This window comes from Melospiza melodia, unplaced genomic scaffold, assembly GCF_035770615.1.
Source record: "Melospiza melodia melodia isolate bMelMel2 unplaced genomic scaffold, bMelMel2.pri scaffold_264, whole genome shotgun sequence".
Taxonomy (NCBI): domain Eukaryota; kingdom Metazoa; phylum Chordata; class Aves; order Passeriformes; family Passerellidae; genus Melospiza; species Melospiza melodia.
The window spans coordinates 12,618-28,237 of NW_026948586.1; the positions used below are offsets into that span (position 1 = coordinate 12,618).

At 61.3% G+C, this 15,620-nt stretch overlaps 2 protein-coding genes across 3 annotated transcripts; both read left to right on the forward strand.

The window, feature by feature from the left end:
* Positions 1-1,929: 1,929 nt before the first annotated feature.
* Positions 1,930-7,399, forward strand: LOC134433792 (solute carrier family 22 member 6-A-like). The gene is made up of 10 exons (XM_063182500.1): positions 1,930-2,687; positions 3,758-3,861; positions 3,969-4,123; positions 4,690-4,858; positions 4,946-5,069; positions 5,152-5,267; positions 5,584-5,798; positions 6,103-6,211; positions 6,317-6,520; positions 7,159-7,399. Exons 1-10 carry the CDS (start codon positions 2,016-2,018, stop codon positions 7,238-7,240), a joined length of 1,950 nt encoding a protein of 649 aa, XP_063038570.1. The 5' UTR covers positions 1,930-2,015; the 3' UTR covers positions 7,241-7,399.
* A 1,188-nt stretch (positions 7,400-8,587) lies between these two features.
* Positions 8,588-14,089, forward strand: LOC134433791 (solute carrier family 22 member 6-B-like). Of its 2 annotated transcripts, XM_063182498.1 has the most exons (10): positions 8,588-9,087; positions 9,802-9,902; positions 10,280-10,434; positions 10,939-11,107; positions 11,523-11,646; positions 12,170-12,285; positions 12,412-12,626; positions 12,898-13,006; positions 13,126-13,329; positions 13,781-14,089. In XM_063182498.1, exons 1-10 carry the CDS (start codon positions 8,719-8,721, stop codon positions 13,863-13,865), a joined length of 1,647 nt encoding a protein of 548 aa, XP_063038568.1. In that variant the 5' UTR covers positions 8,588-8,718; the 3' UTR covers positions 13,866-14,089. The 2 variants fall into 2 exon arrangements, with proteins under 2 accessions (XP_063038568.1, XP_063038569.1); XM_063182499.1 differs by lacking the exon at positions 13,781-14,089 and having other exon boundaries at positions 12,412-12,691; positions 13,126-13,267.
* The last annotated feature ends 1,531 nt before the right edge of the window (positions 14,090-15,620 follow it).

Below are 15,620 nucleotides of genomic sequence, written 5' to 3' on the forward strand. Positions count from 1 at the left end.
AGGTGGGGACAGGAGGGGACAGGACTGGGAGGGACATTTGGGGGACACAGGAACAACAGGTTGGGACACCAGGGAGGCTTTGGGGACATCAGGGAGGGTTTGGGGACACCAGGGAGGCTTTGGGGACATCAGGGAGGCTTTGGGGACATGGGACAGGTTGGGGACACCAGGGAGGGTTTGGGGACATCAGGGAGGCTTTGGGGACAGGACAGAGGGGACATGGGACAGGTTGGGGACATGGTGGGGGGGTATAGGACAGGCTGGGGACATCAGGGAGGGTTTGGGGACATCAGGGAGGGTTTGGGGACATGGGACAGGTTGGGGACACCAGGGAGGGTTTGGGGACATCAGGGAGGGTTTGGGGACATCAGGGAGGCTTTGGGGACAGGACAGAGGGGACATGGGACAGGTTGGGGACATGGTGGGGGGGTATAGGACAGGCTGGGGACATCAGGGAGGATTTGGGGACATGGGACATGTTGGGGACATGGATGAGGACGGTGGGGACATGGGACAGGTTGGGGACACCAGGGAGGGTTTGGGGACACCAGGGAGGGTTTGGGGACAGGACAGAGGGGACAGGAGGCGCAGCTGGCCGGATGTCCCCATCCCTGGGGAGCTGCCGAGGTGGAGCAGGGACAGGGACGTGCTGGGAGGGGACGGGGACATCGGGAGGGGTTGGGGACAAGTGACGCGAGCGGTGACACCGTCCCCAGGGGCCACCGCGTCCCCTCCCCGACTCTGGGTCCCCGTGTCCCCTGTCCCCACATCCTGGTGGCCCCAGCTCAGCGGTGTCACCTCCCTGTCCCGTGTCCCCATGGCCCTGGGGGTGGCTGTGTCCCCTGTGTCCCCCTGTCCCTGTGTCCCCATGTCCTGCTGTCCCCATGATGTGAAGATGTCCCCAGGCCCCAGTGTCCTCATGTCCAGCCATGTCCTTCTGTCCCGCCATGTCCCCGTGTCCAGCCATGTCCCTTTGCCCAGCATTGTCTCTCTGTCCAGCAGTGTCCCATGTCCCCGTGTCCATCACTGTCCCCCTGTCCCCATCGCTGTCCCCCTGTCCCCAGCAGTGTCCCCCTGTCCCCAGCAGTGTCCCCGTGTCCCCGCCATGTCCCCGTGTCCATCGCTGTCCCCCTGTCCCCATCACTGTCCCCCTGTCCCCAGCAGTGTCCCCCTGTCCCCAGCAGTGTCCCCGTGTCCCCGCCATGTCCCCGTGTCCATCGCTGTCCCCCTGTCCCCAGCAGTGTCCCCGTGTCCCCGCCATGTCCCCCTGTCCCCAGCAGTGTCCCCGTGTCCCCGTGTCCCCGCCATGTCCCCCTGTCCCCATCGCTGTCCCCCTGTCCCCAGCAGTGTCCCCGTGTCCCCGCCATGTCCCCGTGTCCATCGCTGTCCCCCTGTCCCCAGCAGTGTCCCCGTGTCCCCGCCATGTCCCCCTGTCCCCAGCAGTGTCCCCGTGTCCCCGTGTCCCCGCCATGTCCCCCTGTCCCCATCGCTGTCCCCCTGTCCCCAGCAGTGTCCCCGTGTCCCCGCCATGTCCCCGTGTCCATCGCTGTCCCCCTGTCCCCAGCAGTGTCCCCCTGTCCCCAGCAGTGTCCCCGTGTCCCCGCCATGTCCCCCTGTCCCCAGCAGTGTCCCCCTGTCCCCAGCAGTGTCCCCGTGTCCCCGCCATGTCCCCGTGTCCATCACTGTCCCCCTGTCCCCAGCAGTGTCCCCGTGTCCCCGCCATGTCCCCGTGTCCATCGCTGTCCCCCTGTCCCCATCGCTGTCCCCCTGTCCCCAGCAGTGTCCCCGTGTCCATCGCTGTCCCCCTGTCCCCATCACTGTCCCCCTGTCCCCAGCAGTGTCCCCCTGTCCCCAGCAGTGTCCCCGTGTCCCCGCCATGTCCCCGTGTCCATCGCTGTCCCCCTGTCCCCACCATTGTCCCTCTGTCCAGCAGTGTCCGTGTCCCCGTGTCCATCACTGTCCCCCTGTCCCCATTGCTGTCCCCCTGTCCCCAGCAGTGTCCCCGTGTCCCCGCCATGTCCCCGTGTCCATCGCTGTCCCCCTGTCCCCAGCAGTGTCCCCGTGTCCCCGCCATGCCGTTCGGGGCGGTGCTGGCGCAGGTCGGGGGCCTGGGCCGGTTCCAGGTGCTGCAGACGGCGCTGCTGGCGGTGCCCATCCTGCTCATGGCCAGCCACAACCTTCTCCAGAACTTCACTGCCGCCGTCCCCCCGCACCGCTGCCGCGTCCCTGCTGTCCCCGGTGCCACCCCCGATGTCCCCGGTGCCACCCCAGCGCCACCCAGTGCCACCTCAGCGGCTCCTCGTGACACCTTGAGAGGCTCCAACACCGCCCTGAGGTCTCCTGGTGGCACCTCGGGGTCACCTGGTGCCACCCTGAGGTCCGCCCACAGTGCCAGTGACACCCGTGTCACACCTGATGGCACTGTGGGGTCACCTGATGGCACCAATGTCCAGCCTGATGGCACCGCGGGGTCACCTGATGGCACCTGGGTGTCCCCCAATGGCACCTTGGGCCCCGCTGGTGCCATGCTGGGGTGGCCCAATGTCACCCTGGGGTCCCCGGATGTCACCCTGGGGTCCTGCCAGCGCTACGTGGCCAATGTCACCGGCGGGGCCCGGAACACCGAGCCGTGCCGTGACGGGTGGGACTACGACCGCAGCATCTACGTGGCCACCATCGTCACCGAGGTGGGGACATGGGGACAACGGGGACGGGGAGGGTGGGAAGGTGACCACGGTGTCCTGGGGGGCACAACAGCTCTGTGGGGATGGGGTGGGATTTGGGGTGAGGTGGGACAAGGGATGGATGGATGGATGGATGGATGGATGGATGGATGGATGGATGGATGATGGATGGATGGATGGATGGATGATGGATGGATGGATGATGGATGGATGGATGGATGGATGGATGGATGGATGGATGGATGGATGGATGGATGGATGGATGAATGGATGGATGCATGATGGATGGATGGATGGATGGATGGATGGATGGATGGATGGATGGATGATGGGTGGATGGATGGATGGATGGATGGATGGATGGATGGGTGGGTGGGTGGATGTAGCAATGGATCAATGGATGGATGGATGGATGGATGGATGGATGATGGATGGATGGATGATGGATGATGGATGGATGGATGATGGATGGATGGATGGATGGATGGATGGATGGATGGATGGATGGATGGAGGGATGATGGATGGATGGATGGATGATGGATGGATGGATGACGGATGGATGGATGGATGGATGGATGGAGGGATGATGGATGGATGGAGGGATGGATGGATGGATGGATGGATGGATGATGGATGGATGGATGACGGATGGATGGATGGATGGATGGATGGATGGATGGATGGATGATGGATGGATGGAGGGATGATGGATGGATGGATGGATGGATGGATGGATGGATGGATGGATGGATGGATGGATGATGGATGGATGGATGACGGATGGATGGATGATGGATGGATGGATGGATGGATGGATGGATGGATGGATGGATGGATGGATGGGCGGGTGGATGCATGGATGGATGGATGGATGGATGATGGATGATGGATGGATGGATGGATGATGGATGGATGGATGGATGATGGATGGATGGATGGATGGATGGATGGATGGATGGATGGATGGATGGATGGGTGGATGGATGGGTGGATGTAGCAATGGATTAATGGATGGATGGATGGAGATACAGACAGACAGACAGACTGACAGACGTCCCCCTGTCCCCGCAGTGGGACCTGGTCTGTGGCTACCGGCAGCTGCGGCAGATGGCCCAGTCCATCTACATGGCCGGGGTCCTGGTGGGCGCCCTGGTCCTGGGGGGCCTCTCAGACAGGTAAAGGCAGGACAGCCCCCCCCACACTCCGTGCCTCAGTTTCCCTGTGGGGCTCTGGACGGCCCATCCCTGGTGGCTCCCAGTGCTCCCAGTGGCTCCCGTTGCAGGTTTGGCCGCAAGGCCATGTTGATGTGGTCCTACCTGCAGCTGGGGGTGATGGGCACGTGCACGGCCTTCGCCCCCAACTACGCCTCCTACTGCGCGTTCCGCTTCGCCGGCGGCATGGCGCTGTCCGGCTTCGGCCTCAGCATCGCCTGCCTGGGTGAGGGGACGCGGGGACACGGGGACAGCCCTGGGCAGGGTGGGGACATGGACATGGAGGGGGACAACCCAATGACCTTGGTGGGGACAGCCCAATGGTCATGGGTGGGGACATGGCCATGGCCATGGGTGGGGACATCCTTGTGGCCATGGGTGGGGACAACCCAATGACCATGGGGGGCAATGCAATGGTCATGGGTGGGGACATGGCCATGGCCATGGGTGGGGACAACACAGTGACCATGGGTAGAGACAACCCAATGGCCATGGAAGTGGACAACGCAATGGCCATGGGTGAGAACAACCCAATGGTCATGGGTGGGGAAAACCATGGATAAGGACGTCCCAAATGGCCATGGATGGGGACATCCCAATGACCGTGGGTGGGACAACCCAATGGCCATGGATGGGGACATCCCAGTGTCCATGAGCGAGGACATCCCTGTGGCCATGCTGTGGTCACACGGTGTGGACACATCTGACCATGCTGGGGTGGCCGCGCTGACCAGGACGGTCCCATCTCCGTGGGGACACCCCGAGTGAGCCGTGTCCCCGTGTCCCCGGCAGTGGTGGAGTGGATCCCCACGCCGTACCGCGCCATCACCGTGGCCATCACCGGCTTCGCCTACACACTGGGCCAGATCATCCTGGCCGGGGTGGCCTACGCCGTCCCCCACTGGCGCTGGCTCCAGCTCTCCGTGTCCCTGCCCTTCTTCGTCTTCCTCCTCTACTCCTGGTAGGACCTTGGGCCCCTTGGGGAGGCCGTGGGGATGTGGTGGGGGGGCGTGCTGGCCGTGCCTCAGTTTCCCCTGGCTGGCTGCAGGTGGCTGGCGGAGTCGGCACGGTGGTTGGTGCTCTCGGGCAAGGCTGAGCGGGCGGTGAAGGTCCTGCAGCGTGTGGCCACCTTCAACAACCGCAAGGAGGAGGGCGAGAAGATCACGGTGGAGGTCTGGTGGCCCTGTGGTGGGGATGGGGGCTGGAGACCACTCCCAGCCCCCTCGCCAACCTCTCCCGTTTGCTCTGTCCCAGATGTTGAAGTCCAACATGAAGGAGGAGTTGGCAGCTCTGAAATCTTCCTACACCGTCTCCGACCTGGTCCGGACCCCCGTGATCCGTCACATCTTCTTCTGCCTGTCCATCGTCTGGTGGGGCTGGGGGCGAGGAGGGACGGACGGACGGACGGACGGATGGATGGATGGATGGATGGATGGATGGATGATGGATGGATGGATTGGATGGATGGATGATGGATGGATGGATTGGATGGATGATGGATGGATGGATTGGATGGATGGATGAATGGATGGATGGATGGATGGATGGATGATGGATGGACACCTGGACACCCAACCAGTGACCCCATCCATCCAACCCTCTCCTCCCCCACCTGCCATCCCCGTCCCATCCTGTCCCAGGAAGGTGATGTCACCTCAAGGTCCCCCCTCTCCCACCTCGCTCCAGGTTCTCCATCAGTTTCTCCTACTACGGCCTGGCCATGGACTTGCAGAACTTTGGGGTCAGCATTTACCTCATCCAGGTGATTTTCGGCGCCGTTGACTTCCCGGCCAAGGTGGTGGTGACCGTGTCCCTGAGCTACGTTGGCCGGCGGCTCTCGCTCATGGTGACCTTGTTCCTGGCGGGGCTGGTCATCGTGGCCAACATCTTCGTGCCCACAGGTGGGTGTGGAGTGGGGTGTCCATCACTCTGGCCACCAATGTCCCCACCTTGTCAATTGTCTTCATCCACGTTTCCACCCCTATGTCCAACCAATGACCTCCCCATCGCTGCCCCATCCCCACCTGCCCGAGGTGTCCCAAAATGATGGTCAAGCCCTGGTGTCCCCATGTCCCCCCACCCCATGTCCCAGCCCCAGTGTCCCCACGTGGTGGTCAAGCCCTGGTGTCCCCACATCCCCCCACCCGGTGTCCCGGCCCCGGTGTCCCCATGTCCCCCCACCTGGGTGTCCCCATGTCCCCGCAGAGCTGCAGACGGTGCGCACGGCGCTGGCCGTCATCGGCAAGGGCTGCCTCTCCGCCTCCTTCAACTGCGTCTTCCTCTACACCACCGAGCTCTACCCCACGCCCATCAGGTACCGCCGCGTCCCCGCGTCCCCAGGGTGGGACATGTCCCTGTCCCCCCTCCCCGGACACCCCCCGGGCGCTCGGTGTCCCCCGTGACCCTCCCGGCGCCGCAGGCAGACAGGGCTGGGCTTCGGCAGCACCATGGCGCGCGTGGGCGGCATCGTGGCGCCGCTGGTGAAGATGATGGACGAGTACTACCCCTTCCTCCCGCCCGCCGTCTACGGGGTGGCCCCCGTGGTGGCGGCCGTGGCGGCCGCGTTCCTGCCCGAGACCCTCAACACGCCCCTGCCCGACACCATCGAGGAGGTGGAGAACAGGTGGGGACAGGGATGGATGGATGGATGGATGGATGGATGGATGGATGGATGGATGGATGGATGGATGGATGGATGGATGGATGATGGATGGATGGATGGATGATGGATGGATGATGGATGGATGATGGATGGATGGATGATGGATGGATGGATGGATGATGGATGGATGATGGATGGATGGATGGATGGATGGATGGATGGATGGATGGATGGATGGATGATGGATGGATGGATGGATGGATGGATGATGGATGATGGATGGATGGATGGATGGATGGATGGATGGATGGATGGATGGATGGATGATGGATGGATGGATGATGGATGGATGGATGATGGATGGATGGATAGATGATGGATGGATGGATGGATGGATGGATGGATGATGGATGGATGATGGATGGATGATGGATGGATGGATGGATGATGGATGGATGGATGGATGATGGATGATGGATGGATGGATGGATGGATGGATGGATGGATGGATGGATGGATGGATGGATGGATGGATGATGGACAATGAATTGTTGATGGCAGAGTAACAAGCTCTGTGATTGGCTGAATGCTCAGCCTGGGTCACTTTCCCCATACCATGACCTTCCTCCTCCTCCTCCTCCTCCTCCTCGTCCCTGCAGGACCAAGCAGAAGCCAGCAGGTGACCCCAAGGAGAAGATTGCGCTCCAGCCCCAGGACGGGCCCCCCCTGAAGGAGCCCTGAGGGACCCTGGGGGTGGGCACAGCCCCCCAGCCCCGGCCACCAGTGACCACCAGCGACCACAGGGGTCCCCACAGCTGGAGGGGGACACCTGGGTCGTGTCCTGGGACCTCCTATTGGGGCGGGGACATCTGGGCAGGAATAAAACAGCTCTGGTGGGGACACGTCTCAGGGTCTCATCTGTGCCCCCCCAGGTGACCCCAACAACCACATCTGAGGTCACCTCCCATGGGACAATGCCCAAGAATGTCCCTGATGTCACTTCAGGGAGGGGACAACCCAGCACCTCTTTTTTGGAGGTCATCTCCACAAGAGGACACCCCACAACCTTGTCCATCGATGAGGTGGCACCTAAACCCCCCATTTTTAGTGACACCTCATAACCTCGTCCAAGAGGACGCTGCCCAAGAACCATGTCCCCAGAGTCACCTCAGATAAGGTGGCACCAAGAACACCACGCTGGATATCACATCCACCAAGACCATCCCAAATAACCCCAAACCTCCAACAAGACCATCCTCAATGACCCCAAACCTCCAACAAGAGGATCCTCAATAACCCCAAACCTCCAACAAGACCATCCCAAATAATCCCAAACCACCAAGACCATCCTCAATAACTCCAAACCACCAAGACCATCCTCAGTAATCCCAAACCTCCACCAAGACCATCCCAAATAACCCCAAACCTCCAACAAGACCATCCTCAGTGACCCCGAACCTCTTCTGGCTGAGGTGTCCCCAAATCCCAGAGGATCTGGAGAAGCCCCACCCAAACCCCACCCCGCCCCCTCCCGATGCCCCTTCCCCGATTTCCGTCCCCCGAGGCCACCCCGGCCCTTGCTCCCATTCCTGACGTGTCCCTTGGCCCCATCAAGTCCCCATCAAAAATTAACCCTCGGTGGGGAATGCGCTGACCCGGGCAGGGCCACCTCCGTCAGCACCTTTCCGTCGCCTTTTGACCACTGAAATTGCTAAAATTTAACCCAAAGGCGCCACCGGAGGCCGGACATTGGTCCGTGCCAGGAGACTTCCTCTCCTTGTGGTGCCCACCCTGGTGCCACCCAACCTGCTGGACAGCCCCTCTCCAAAGCCTGACTTTTCCCCTCAAAATGCAATGCTGGAAATAATAATTAAAAGGAATGAAGCATTTTTTGTCTTCCTGCCCCAAATCGCTCCAGTTTTGCCCCATTTTGTGAGACTTTTGCCCCGAAAACACCTTTTGTTTTTACCCCTGGACACCTTTGCGCTGCACTTTTGCCTTCTCCTGCTGGAAAAGCACCAAAAACCCCCCGGAGATGTCAAACATTAACCCAACCCACCCTCGGCTCGGGTTATATAGGAGCCCACCCCAGGGTGCTGCTGGAGGGAGGACACCGCGCGGCACGGGGAGGCACTTTTGGGGTGAAACCCCTGAAACTTGGGGCTCTGCATGGCTGTGGGGCATTGCCCGGCCCCGGTGGCGGTGGCGGTGGTGGCGAGATGGCCTTCGCCAGCCTCCTGGAGCACGTGGGCGGCATGGGGCGCTTCCAGGTGCTCTCGGTGCTGCTGCTGTCCCTGCCCGTGCTGATGATGGCCAGCCACAACCTTCTCCAGAACTTCACCGCGGCCACCAGCGACCACTGGTGCCGCCCAAGCCCCGGGGCCAACGCCACCGGCCTGGACGCCGAGGCCCTGCTGAGGGTCTGGGTGCCCCGCGGGGAGCGGTGCCGGCGCTTTGTGACACCCCAGTGGTGGCTTCTGGACACCAACGGCTCGGAGGCCACCAACAGCTCCTGGCCGGAGACGGAGCCATGCGGGGATGGTTGGAGCTACGACCGCAGCGTCTTCACCAGCACCATCATCACAGAGGTGGGACAGTGGTGGGGGGTTTTGGGGGTGTCTGGTGAGCTTTGAGGGGTTTTGCAGGGGTGTCTGGTGGGCTTTGAGGAGTTTGGGGGGCGTCTGGTGGGCTTTTCACCCAATCCCATGGGTGGGTCCCACCTGGAGGTACCAACAAAGGGTCTTCTGCCAACATGACATTGACCACTCCCAACTGGAGCATCTTCCCTGCTCAACCTTCAGGGGAGATGTCAACACCAGGAAGGCCCAGGAGGCAGTTTGGGGGGGTCTGGTGGGCTTTGAGGGGTTTTGGGGGCATCTGGTGAGCTTTGCACCCAATCCCATGGGTGGGTCCCACCTGGAGGTGCCAACACAGCATTGACCTCTCCCAACTGGAGCATCTTCCATGCTCAACCTTTGGTGGAGATGTCAACACCAGGAAGGCCCAGGAGGGGAAGGGAGGGATGGGGAGGTGGTGGCCATCCACAAAGAGGTCACAAGGGGTCACAAGGAGTCACAAGGGGTCACAAGGGGTCACAGGACCCTTGCATGGACCTTCCAGCCATGACAGTGATGACAAGGGTGGCCATGCATTCATTGTCACCTTTCCATTGGCCATTCATTGACCTCCATGGGTGGCCATTCATGGACCTCCATGACCACCCATGGCCACCACGGGTGGTTTTGGGGTCTGGGGGGACAGAGGGGACCCTGACCTCTGTCCCACCCCGTGTCCCTCGGCAGTGGGACCTGGTGTGCAGCTCGCGGGGGCTCAAGCAGCTGGCGCAGTCGCTCTACATGGCCGGGGTCCTGGTGGGCGGCCTCTTCGGGGGGCTCTCGGACAGGTGAGGGGGGCCCTGGCAGGTGGGGTGGCACCAGGGGGGCCCTGGCAGGTGGAGTGGCACCAGGGGGTTCCTGTCACCTTCTCTGCCTCATCTTCATTCCCTCTTCCTCTTCCTCTTTTTCTTCCTCATCCCCTTTTCCTCCTCATCCCTCTCTCTCTTCCTCACCTTCCTCACCTCTCTTCCCCCTCCTCATCCTCTTCTTCCTCACCCGCTCCTCCTTCCCCTGCCTCCTTCTTCATCCTTCTTGTTTCCTCCTTCTCTCCATTTTCTCCTCACCTTCTCTTCCTCTTCCTCCTCTTTCTCCTCCTCCACCCCCATTTCTTCATCCTCACCCCATGCTCCTCCTCCTCCTCCTCCTCCTCGCTGTCCCCGCCCAGGTTCGGCCGCCGCTCGGTGCTCACCTGGTGCTACCTGCAGATGGCCGCCATGGGCACCTGCTCGTCCTTCGCGCCCACCTTCAGCGTGTACTGCCTGTTCCGCTTCCTGACGGGCATGGCCTTCTCGGGCATCGTCCTCAACAGCGTCTCCCTGTGTACGTCACCCCTGGGCGCCCACCTGGGTGGGCTCCGTGTGCCCCTGAGCCTGTGGGAGCCATCGTGGTGGTGTCCGTGTGCCCCTGAACCTGTGGGAACCATCTCGATGTAGTCCGTGTCCTCCAGGCACCATCCTGGTGGGCTCCGTGTCCCCCTGAACCTGTGGGAACCATCTCAATGGTCTCCATGTCCCCTGGGCACCATCCTGGGGGTCTCCATGTCCTCCAGGCACCATCCCAGTGGTGTCTGTGTCCTTCAGACACCGTCCTGGGGGTCTCCATGTCCTCCAGGCATCATCCTGGTGGGCTCCGTGTCCCCCCTGAACCTGTGGGAGCCATCCTGGTGGCGTCTGTGTCCTCCAGGCAACATCCCGGTGGTCTCCATGTCCCCTGGGCACCATCTTGGTGGTCTCCCCATCTCCTGGGCACCATCCTGGTGGTCTCCCCATCCCCTGGGGTGCCGGTGGGATCTCCCAGGAGGTCCCCACGTGCCGTGTCCCACAGCTCTGGAGTGGATGCCGACTCACATGCGGGCGCTGGTGGGCACCTTCATGGGCTACTGCTACACGGCCGGGCAGTTCCTGCTGGCCGGCGTCGCCTTCGTCGTCCCCGACTGGCGCCAGCTGCAGCTCGTGGTGTCCCTGCCCTTCTTCGGCTTCTTCCTCTACTCCTGGTGAGGAGGAGGAGGGAGGGAGGGACGGATGGATGATGGATGGATGATGGATGGATGGATCCATGGATGGATCCATGGATGGATCCATGGATGGATGGATCCATGGATGGATGGATCCATGGATGGATGGATCCATGGGTGGATCCATGGATGGATGGTGGGATGGGAAGCAGCGGTGGACATGTGGAGGTAGGGATGGTGGGGTGGATGGAGGGATGGACAGCTGGAGTTATGGCTTGGTGGAAAGGTGCATGGGCAGGTGGGCAGAAGGAAAGGATGAAGAGAACGTCCAGCAACAGCTGGGTGGAAAATGGGGACACGGGGTGATGACCAGAGGGACGGGGGGACATTGCCAGCAGGATTGAGGTGGGACAGTGACAATGTTTGGGCTCCTGCTCCATCCCCTCCTGCGCAGGTGGCTGACGGAGTCGGCGCGGTGGCTCGTCATGGTGGGGAGGTCCCACCAAGCCCTGCGGGAGCTCCAGAAGGTGGCCAGGATCAACGGGAAGAAGGAGGAAGGGGACAAGCTCGACATAGAAGTAAAAAGCTCCGTCGGATCCCCCAGGGTGTCCCTGGGGTGTTTTATTGGGGTCCCTTGAATGTCCACCCCATGGACAGCTGTCCATCCATGGTCACTGTGTCCATCATCCCTTATTGTGTCCATCCATGCACTCATCTTCATCATCTCAGTGCCATCCATCATCTCAATCTCCTCCATCTCCCCCATCTCCACCCATCCCTTCACCCATCCATGAATCCACCACCTCCATCCCACCACCTCCATCCCACCACCACCACGCTGTCCATCCATGGTCACTGTGTCCATCATCCCTGTCCATCCATGCACTCATCTTCATCATCTCAATGACATCCATCTCCTCCATGTCCTCCATCTCCACCCATCCCACCCATCCCTTCACCGATCCATGAATCCACCACCTCCATCCCACCACCCACGCATGACCCCCTTCCATTTTTCCCACCCATCCTGCCCAGACCTGCCCAGGTACGAGAGGGTCCCCAGTGTCCCACCCCCATCCCAGACCCCCCCTGTCCCTCCAGACCCTGAAGTCCCACATGGAGAAGGAGATGACGTCATCCAAGACCCGCCACACCGTGGTTGACCTGGTCCGGACGCCGGTCCTGCGCCGCATCTCCTTCTGCCTCTGCTTCGTGTGGTACGGCCGGCGGTGGAGGACACCAGTGGGTGGTTGTCCATCCCCTCCACATCCTTGACGCCCCCGTGCCACCCCACACCTCCCCACAGGTGACATTTTCACCCCCTCTCCTCCCTCGTGGTGCAGGTTCTCCACCAGCTTCGCCTACTACGGGCTGGCCATGGACCTGCAGAACTTTGAGTTCAACATCTACGTGATCCAGCTGATCTTCGGCGCCGTGGACATCCCGGCCAAGCTGGTGTCCATCCTCACCATCACCTATGTGGGGCGCCGCTTCACCCAGGCCGCCGCGCTCATCCTGGCCGGCTTGGCCATCCTGGGCAACGTCTTGGTGCCACGAGGTGAGACCTGGGGTGGTGGCACTGGTGTCCCCTCATCTCCAACCTCCCAACCTTGGTGCCACGAGGTGAGGCCAGGGGTGGTGGCACTGGTGTCCCCTGATCTCCAACCTCGCTGGGAGGGCCCAGATGAGCTCAACCCATTGATGAAACTCCCCAGGTTGGGTCATTTTAGCTTTTTATGGGGGATTTGCCCCAAATCCTGGTGTTTGGGATCTTCTCTTGTCAAGTGGGGACACTGAGGTGACTCCCGGGTGTCTCTCTGTCCCTGCAGACCTCCGGACACTCCGGACAGCCCTGGCCGTCTTTGGCAAAGGTTGTTTGGCCGCGTCCTTCAACTGTGTCTTCCTCTACACGGGCGAGCTCTACCCCACCGTGATCCGGTAAGGAGAGGACATGGCTGGGTGGTCCCTCAGGTGGTCCCTCAGGTGGCCTCAGGTGGTCCCTCAGGTGGCCTCAGGTGGTTCCTCAGGAGGCCTCAGGAGCTATGCGTGTCCTACAGGCAGACTGGCATGGGCATGGCCAACACCATGTCGCGGCTGGGCAGCATCATGGCGCCCCTGGTGAAGATGGCGGGCGAGCTGTTCCCGGCGCTGCCCTTCGTCATCTACGGCGCCGCGCCCGTGGTCTCGGGGCTGGTGGCCGCCTTCCTGCCCGAGACGCGGAACGTGGCCCTGCCCGAGACCGTGGAGGAGGTGGAGGGAAGGTGGGGATGGAGAAGAACAGGGATGGATGGGTGGTGGGATGGGATGGGATGGGATGGGATGGGATGGGATGGGATGGGATGGGATGGGATGGGATGGGATGGGATGGGATGGGATGGGATGGGATGGGATGGGATGGGATGGGATGGGATGGAGGTAGACAACGTGGTTGAACGTGGGGATGGGTGGATGGATGGATGGATGGATGGATGGATGGATGATGGATGGATGGATGGATGGATGGATGGATGGGTGGATGGATGGATGATGGATGGATGGATGGATGATGGATGGATGGATGGATGGATGGATGGATGATGGATGGATGATGGATGGATGATGGATGATGGATGGACAGAAGGAAGAATGGAAGGATGGATGGATGTCCATCCCACCACCACAAAAACCCCCTTGTTCTCTCCAACCCACGCTTCATCTCTCCCTGCCCACCAGGACACGATCCCACAAGGACGAATCCCGACATCTCCAGGTTCCTCTCCACCCCACCCCATCCAGCAACTCCACAGGGCCCCGTTAGCGCCACCCCCACCGAGGGACCCCAGAACCCTCATCCCTCGCTGCTCCCGATGGACGAACGAGCAGATTTGGGCTTGGAGGAGCTTCATGAAGAGCAGAGGGACAGCAGTGACCACAAAGACCCGGCCGCCCCCTCCCTGTGGGTTGGGGGGGACACCGGCTCCCCCAAATCTCAACATCGAGGGCGGTTGGGCCGTGCTGGAATAAAAACCGATAAAAGCAAAACTCGAGTGCGATGTGGGGGTGGGGGTGGGGTTGTTTTCCCACGGCCGCGGGGGGTCCCGCGCAGCCGGGCCGGGCCCGCCCCGAAGGAAAACACGGGAACCAGCGGGAACCAGCGGGAACCAGCGGGAAATTGTGGATCGGCACCGCGGGACCCCCCCCCCCCCGGCCCCTCCCCCACCCCCCCGGCCCCTCCCCCTCGGCCGGAGCTGCCGGGGATGGACAAGGCCGGGGGAGAGGGCGGGAAGGAGCTGGGACCGCAGGGATGGATTGGGGATCTCGAGGATTGGGGACCCCGAAATTGGGGATCCCGGGGATTTGGGATCACGGGGACTGGGGACCCCGAAATTGGGGATCCCGGGGATTTGGGATCACAGGGACTGGGGACCCCGAGGATTGGGGACCCCGAAATTGGGGATCCTGAAATTTGGGATCACGGGGATTGGGGACCCCGAGGATTGGGGATCCTGAGATTGGGGATCCCGGGGATTGGGGATCACGGGGATTGGGGATCCTGAAATTTGGGATCCCGAGGATTGGGGACCCCGAAATTGGGGATCACGGGGATTGGGGATCACGGGGATTGGGGACCCCGAAATTTGGGATCCCAGGGATTGGGGGTCACGGGGATTGGGGGACCCCAGGATCAAGGATCCTGAGGATCAGGGATCCTGGGCATTGAGGATCCTGGGGCTTTGGATTCTGAGGATTGGGGATCCAGAGGATTGGGACTCCTGATGATTGGGGACCCCAGGGATTTGGGATCCCGAGGATTTGGGATCCTAAGGATTTGGAATCCTGAGGATTTGGGATCCCGAGGATTTGGGATCCTGGGGGTTTGGGATCCTGGGAATTTGGGATCTCAAGAATTGGGGATCCTGGGCTTTGGGGACCCCAGGGATTTGGGGATCCTGAGGATCAGATATCAAAGGGATTTGGGATCCTGAGGATTGGGGACCCCAGGAATTCAGGGTCCTGAAGATCAGAGATCCCAGGAACTGAGGATCCAGAAGATTGGAGACCCCGGGGATTGAGGATCCAGAGGATTTGGGATCCCAGGATTGGGGACCCCAAAAATCCCCATGTCCAGGTGCCCAGGGTTCCCAAGGACCCACAGACCCTGTTCCTGGACACCCCAAAGACCCAAATCCCAAGGATTCAGGTGTTTGGATCCCAGGCACACAAGATCCGGGCACAGGGTGTCCAGACATCCCAGGAGCTCAGGGATCTCCAGGACTCGGGGATCCCAAGGATACCAGAGATCCCAAGAACCAAGGACTCAGAACCCTGAATGTCCAGGGATCCGCGATCCCAGGGATCCAGACCACCCAGGCACCCCAAAGATCCCCACAGTCTGAGGGCAAAAAAATGTCCCAGAAGTCCCCAGAACCCAGAGATCCCGAGGATCCCGACATTCTGAGGGCTCGGGGATGTCACTGACCCAGATGTCCCAGAAGTCCCAGAAGTGCCCAGAGATCCCGGGAATCCACGTGTCCTCACACCTGGCTGGCGCCAATCCCGGTGTCCGGCTCCC

Excerpts from the sequence above, each read along its gene's own strand:
- LOC134433792 (XM_063182500.1), top strand. The coding sequence starts at position 2,016 with ATGTCCCCGTGTCCATCGCTGTCCCCCTGTCCCCAGCAGTGTCCCCGT. Across the intron at positions 4,124-4,689 it reads CCTCAGCATCGCCTGCCTGG|TGGTGGAGTGGATCCCCACG; the intron begins GTGAGGGGACGC and ends TGTCCCCGGCAG. Across the intron at positions 6,212-6,316 it reads CTCTACCCCACGCCCATCAG|GCAGACAGGGCTGGGCTTCG; the intron begins GTACCGCCGCGT and ends CCGGCGCCGCAG.
- LOC134433791 (XM_063182498.1), top strand. The coding sequence starts at position 8,719 with ATGGCCTTCGCCAGCCTCCTGGAGCACGTGGGCGGCATGGGGCGCTTC. Across the intron at positions 12,286-12,411 it reads TTCTGCCTCTGCTTCGTGTG|GTTCTCCACCAGCTTCGCCT; the intron begins GTACGGCCGGCG and ends CTCGTGGTGCAG. Across the intron at positions 13,330-13,780 it reads GTGGAGGAGGTGGAGGGAAG|GACACGATCCCACAAGGACG; the intron begins GTGGGGATGGAG and ends CCTGCCCACCAG.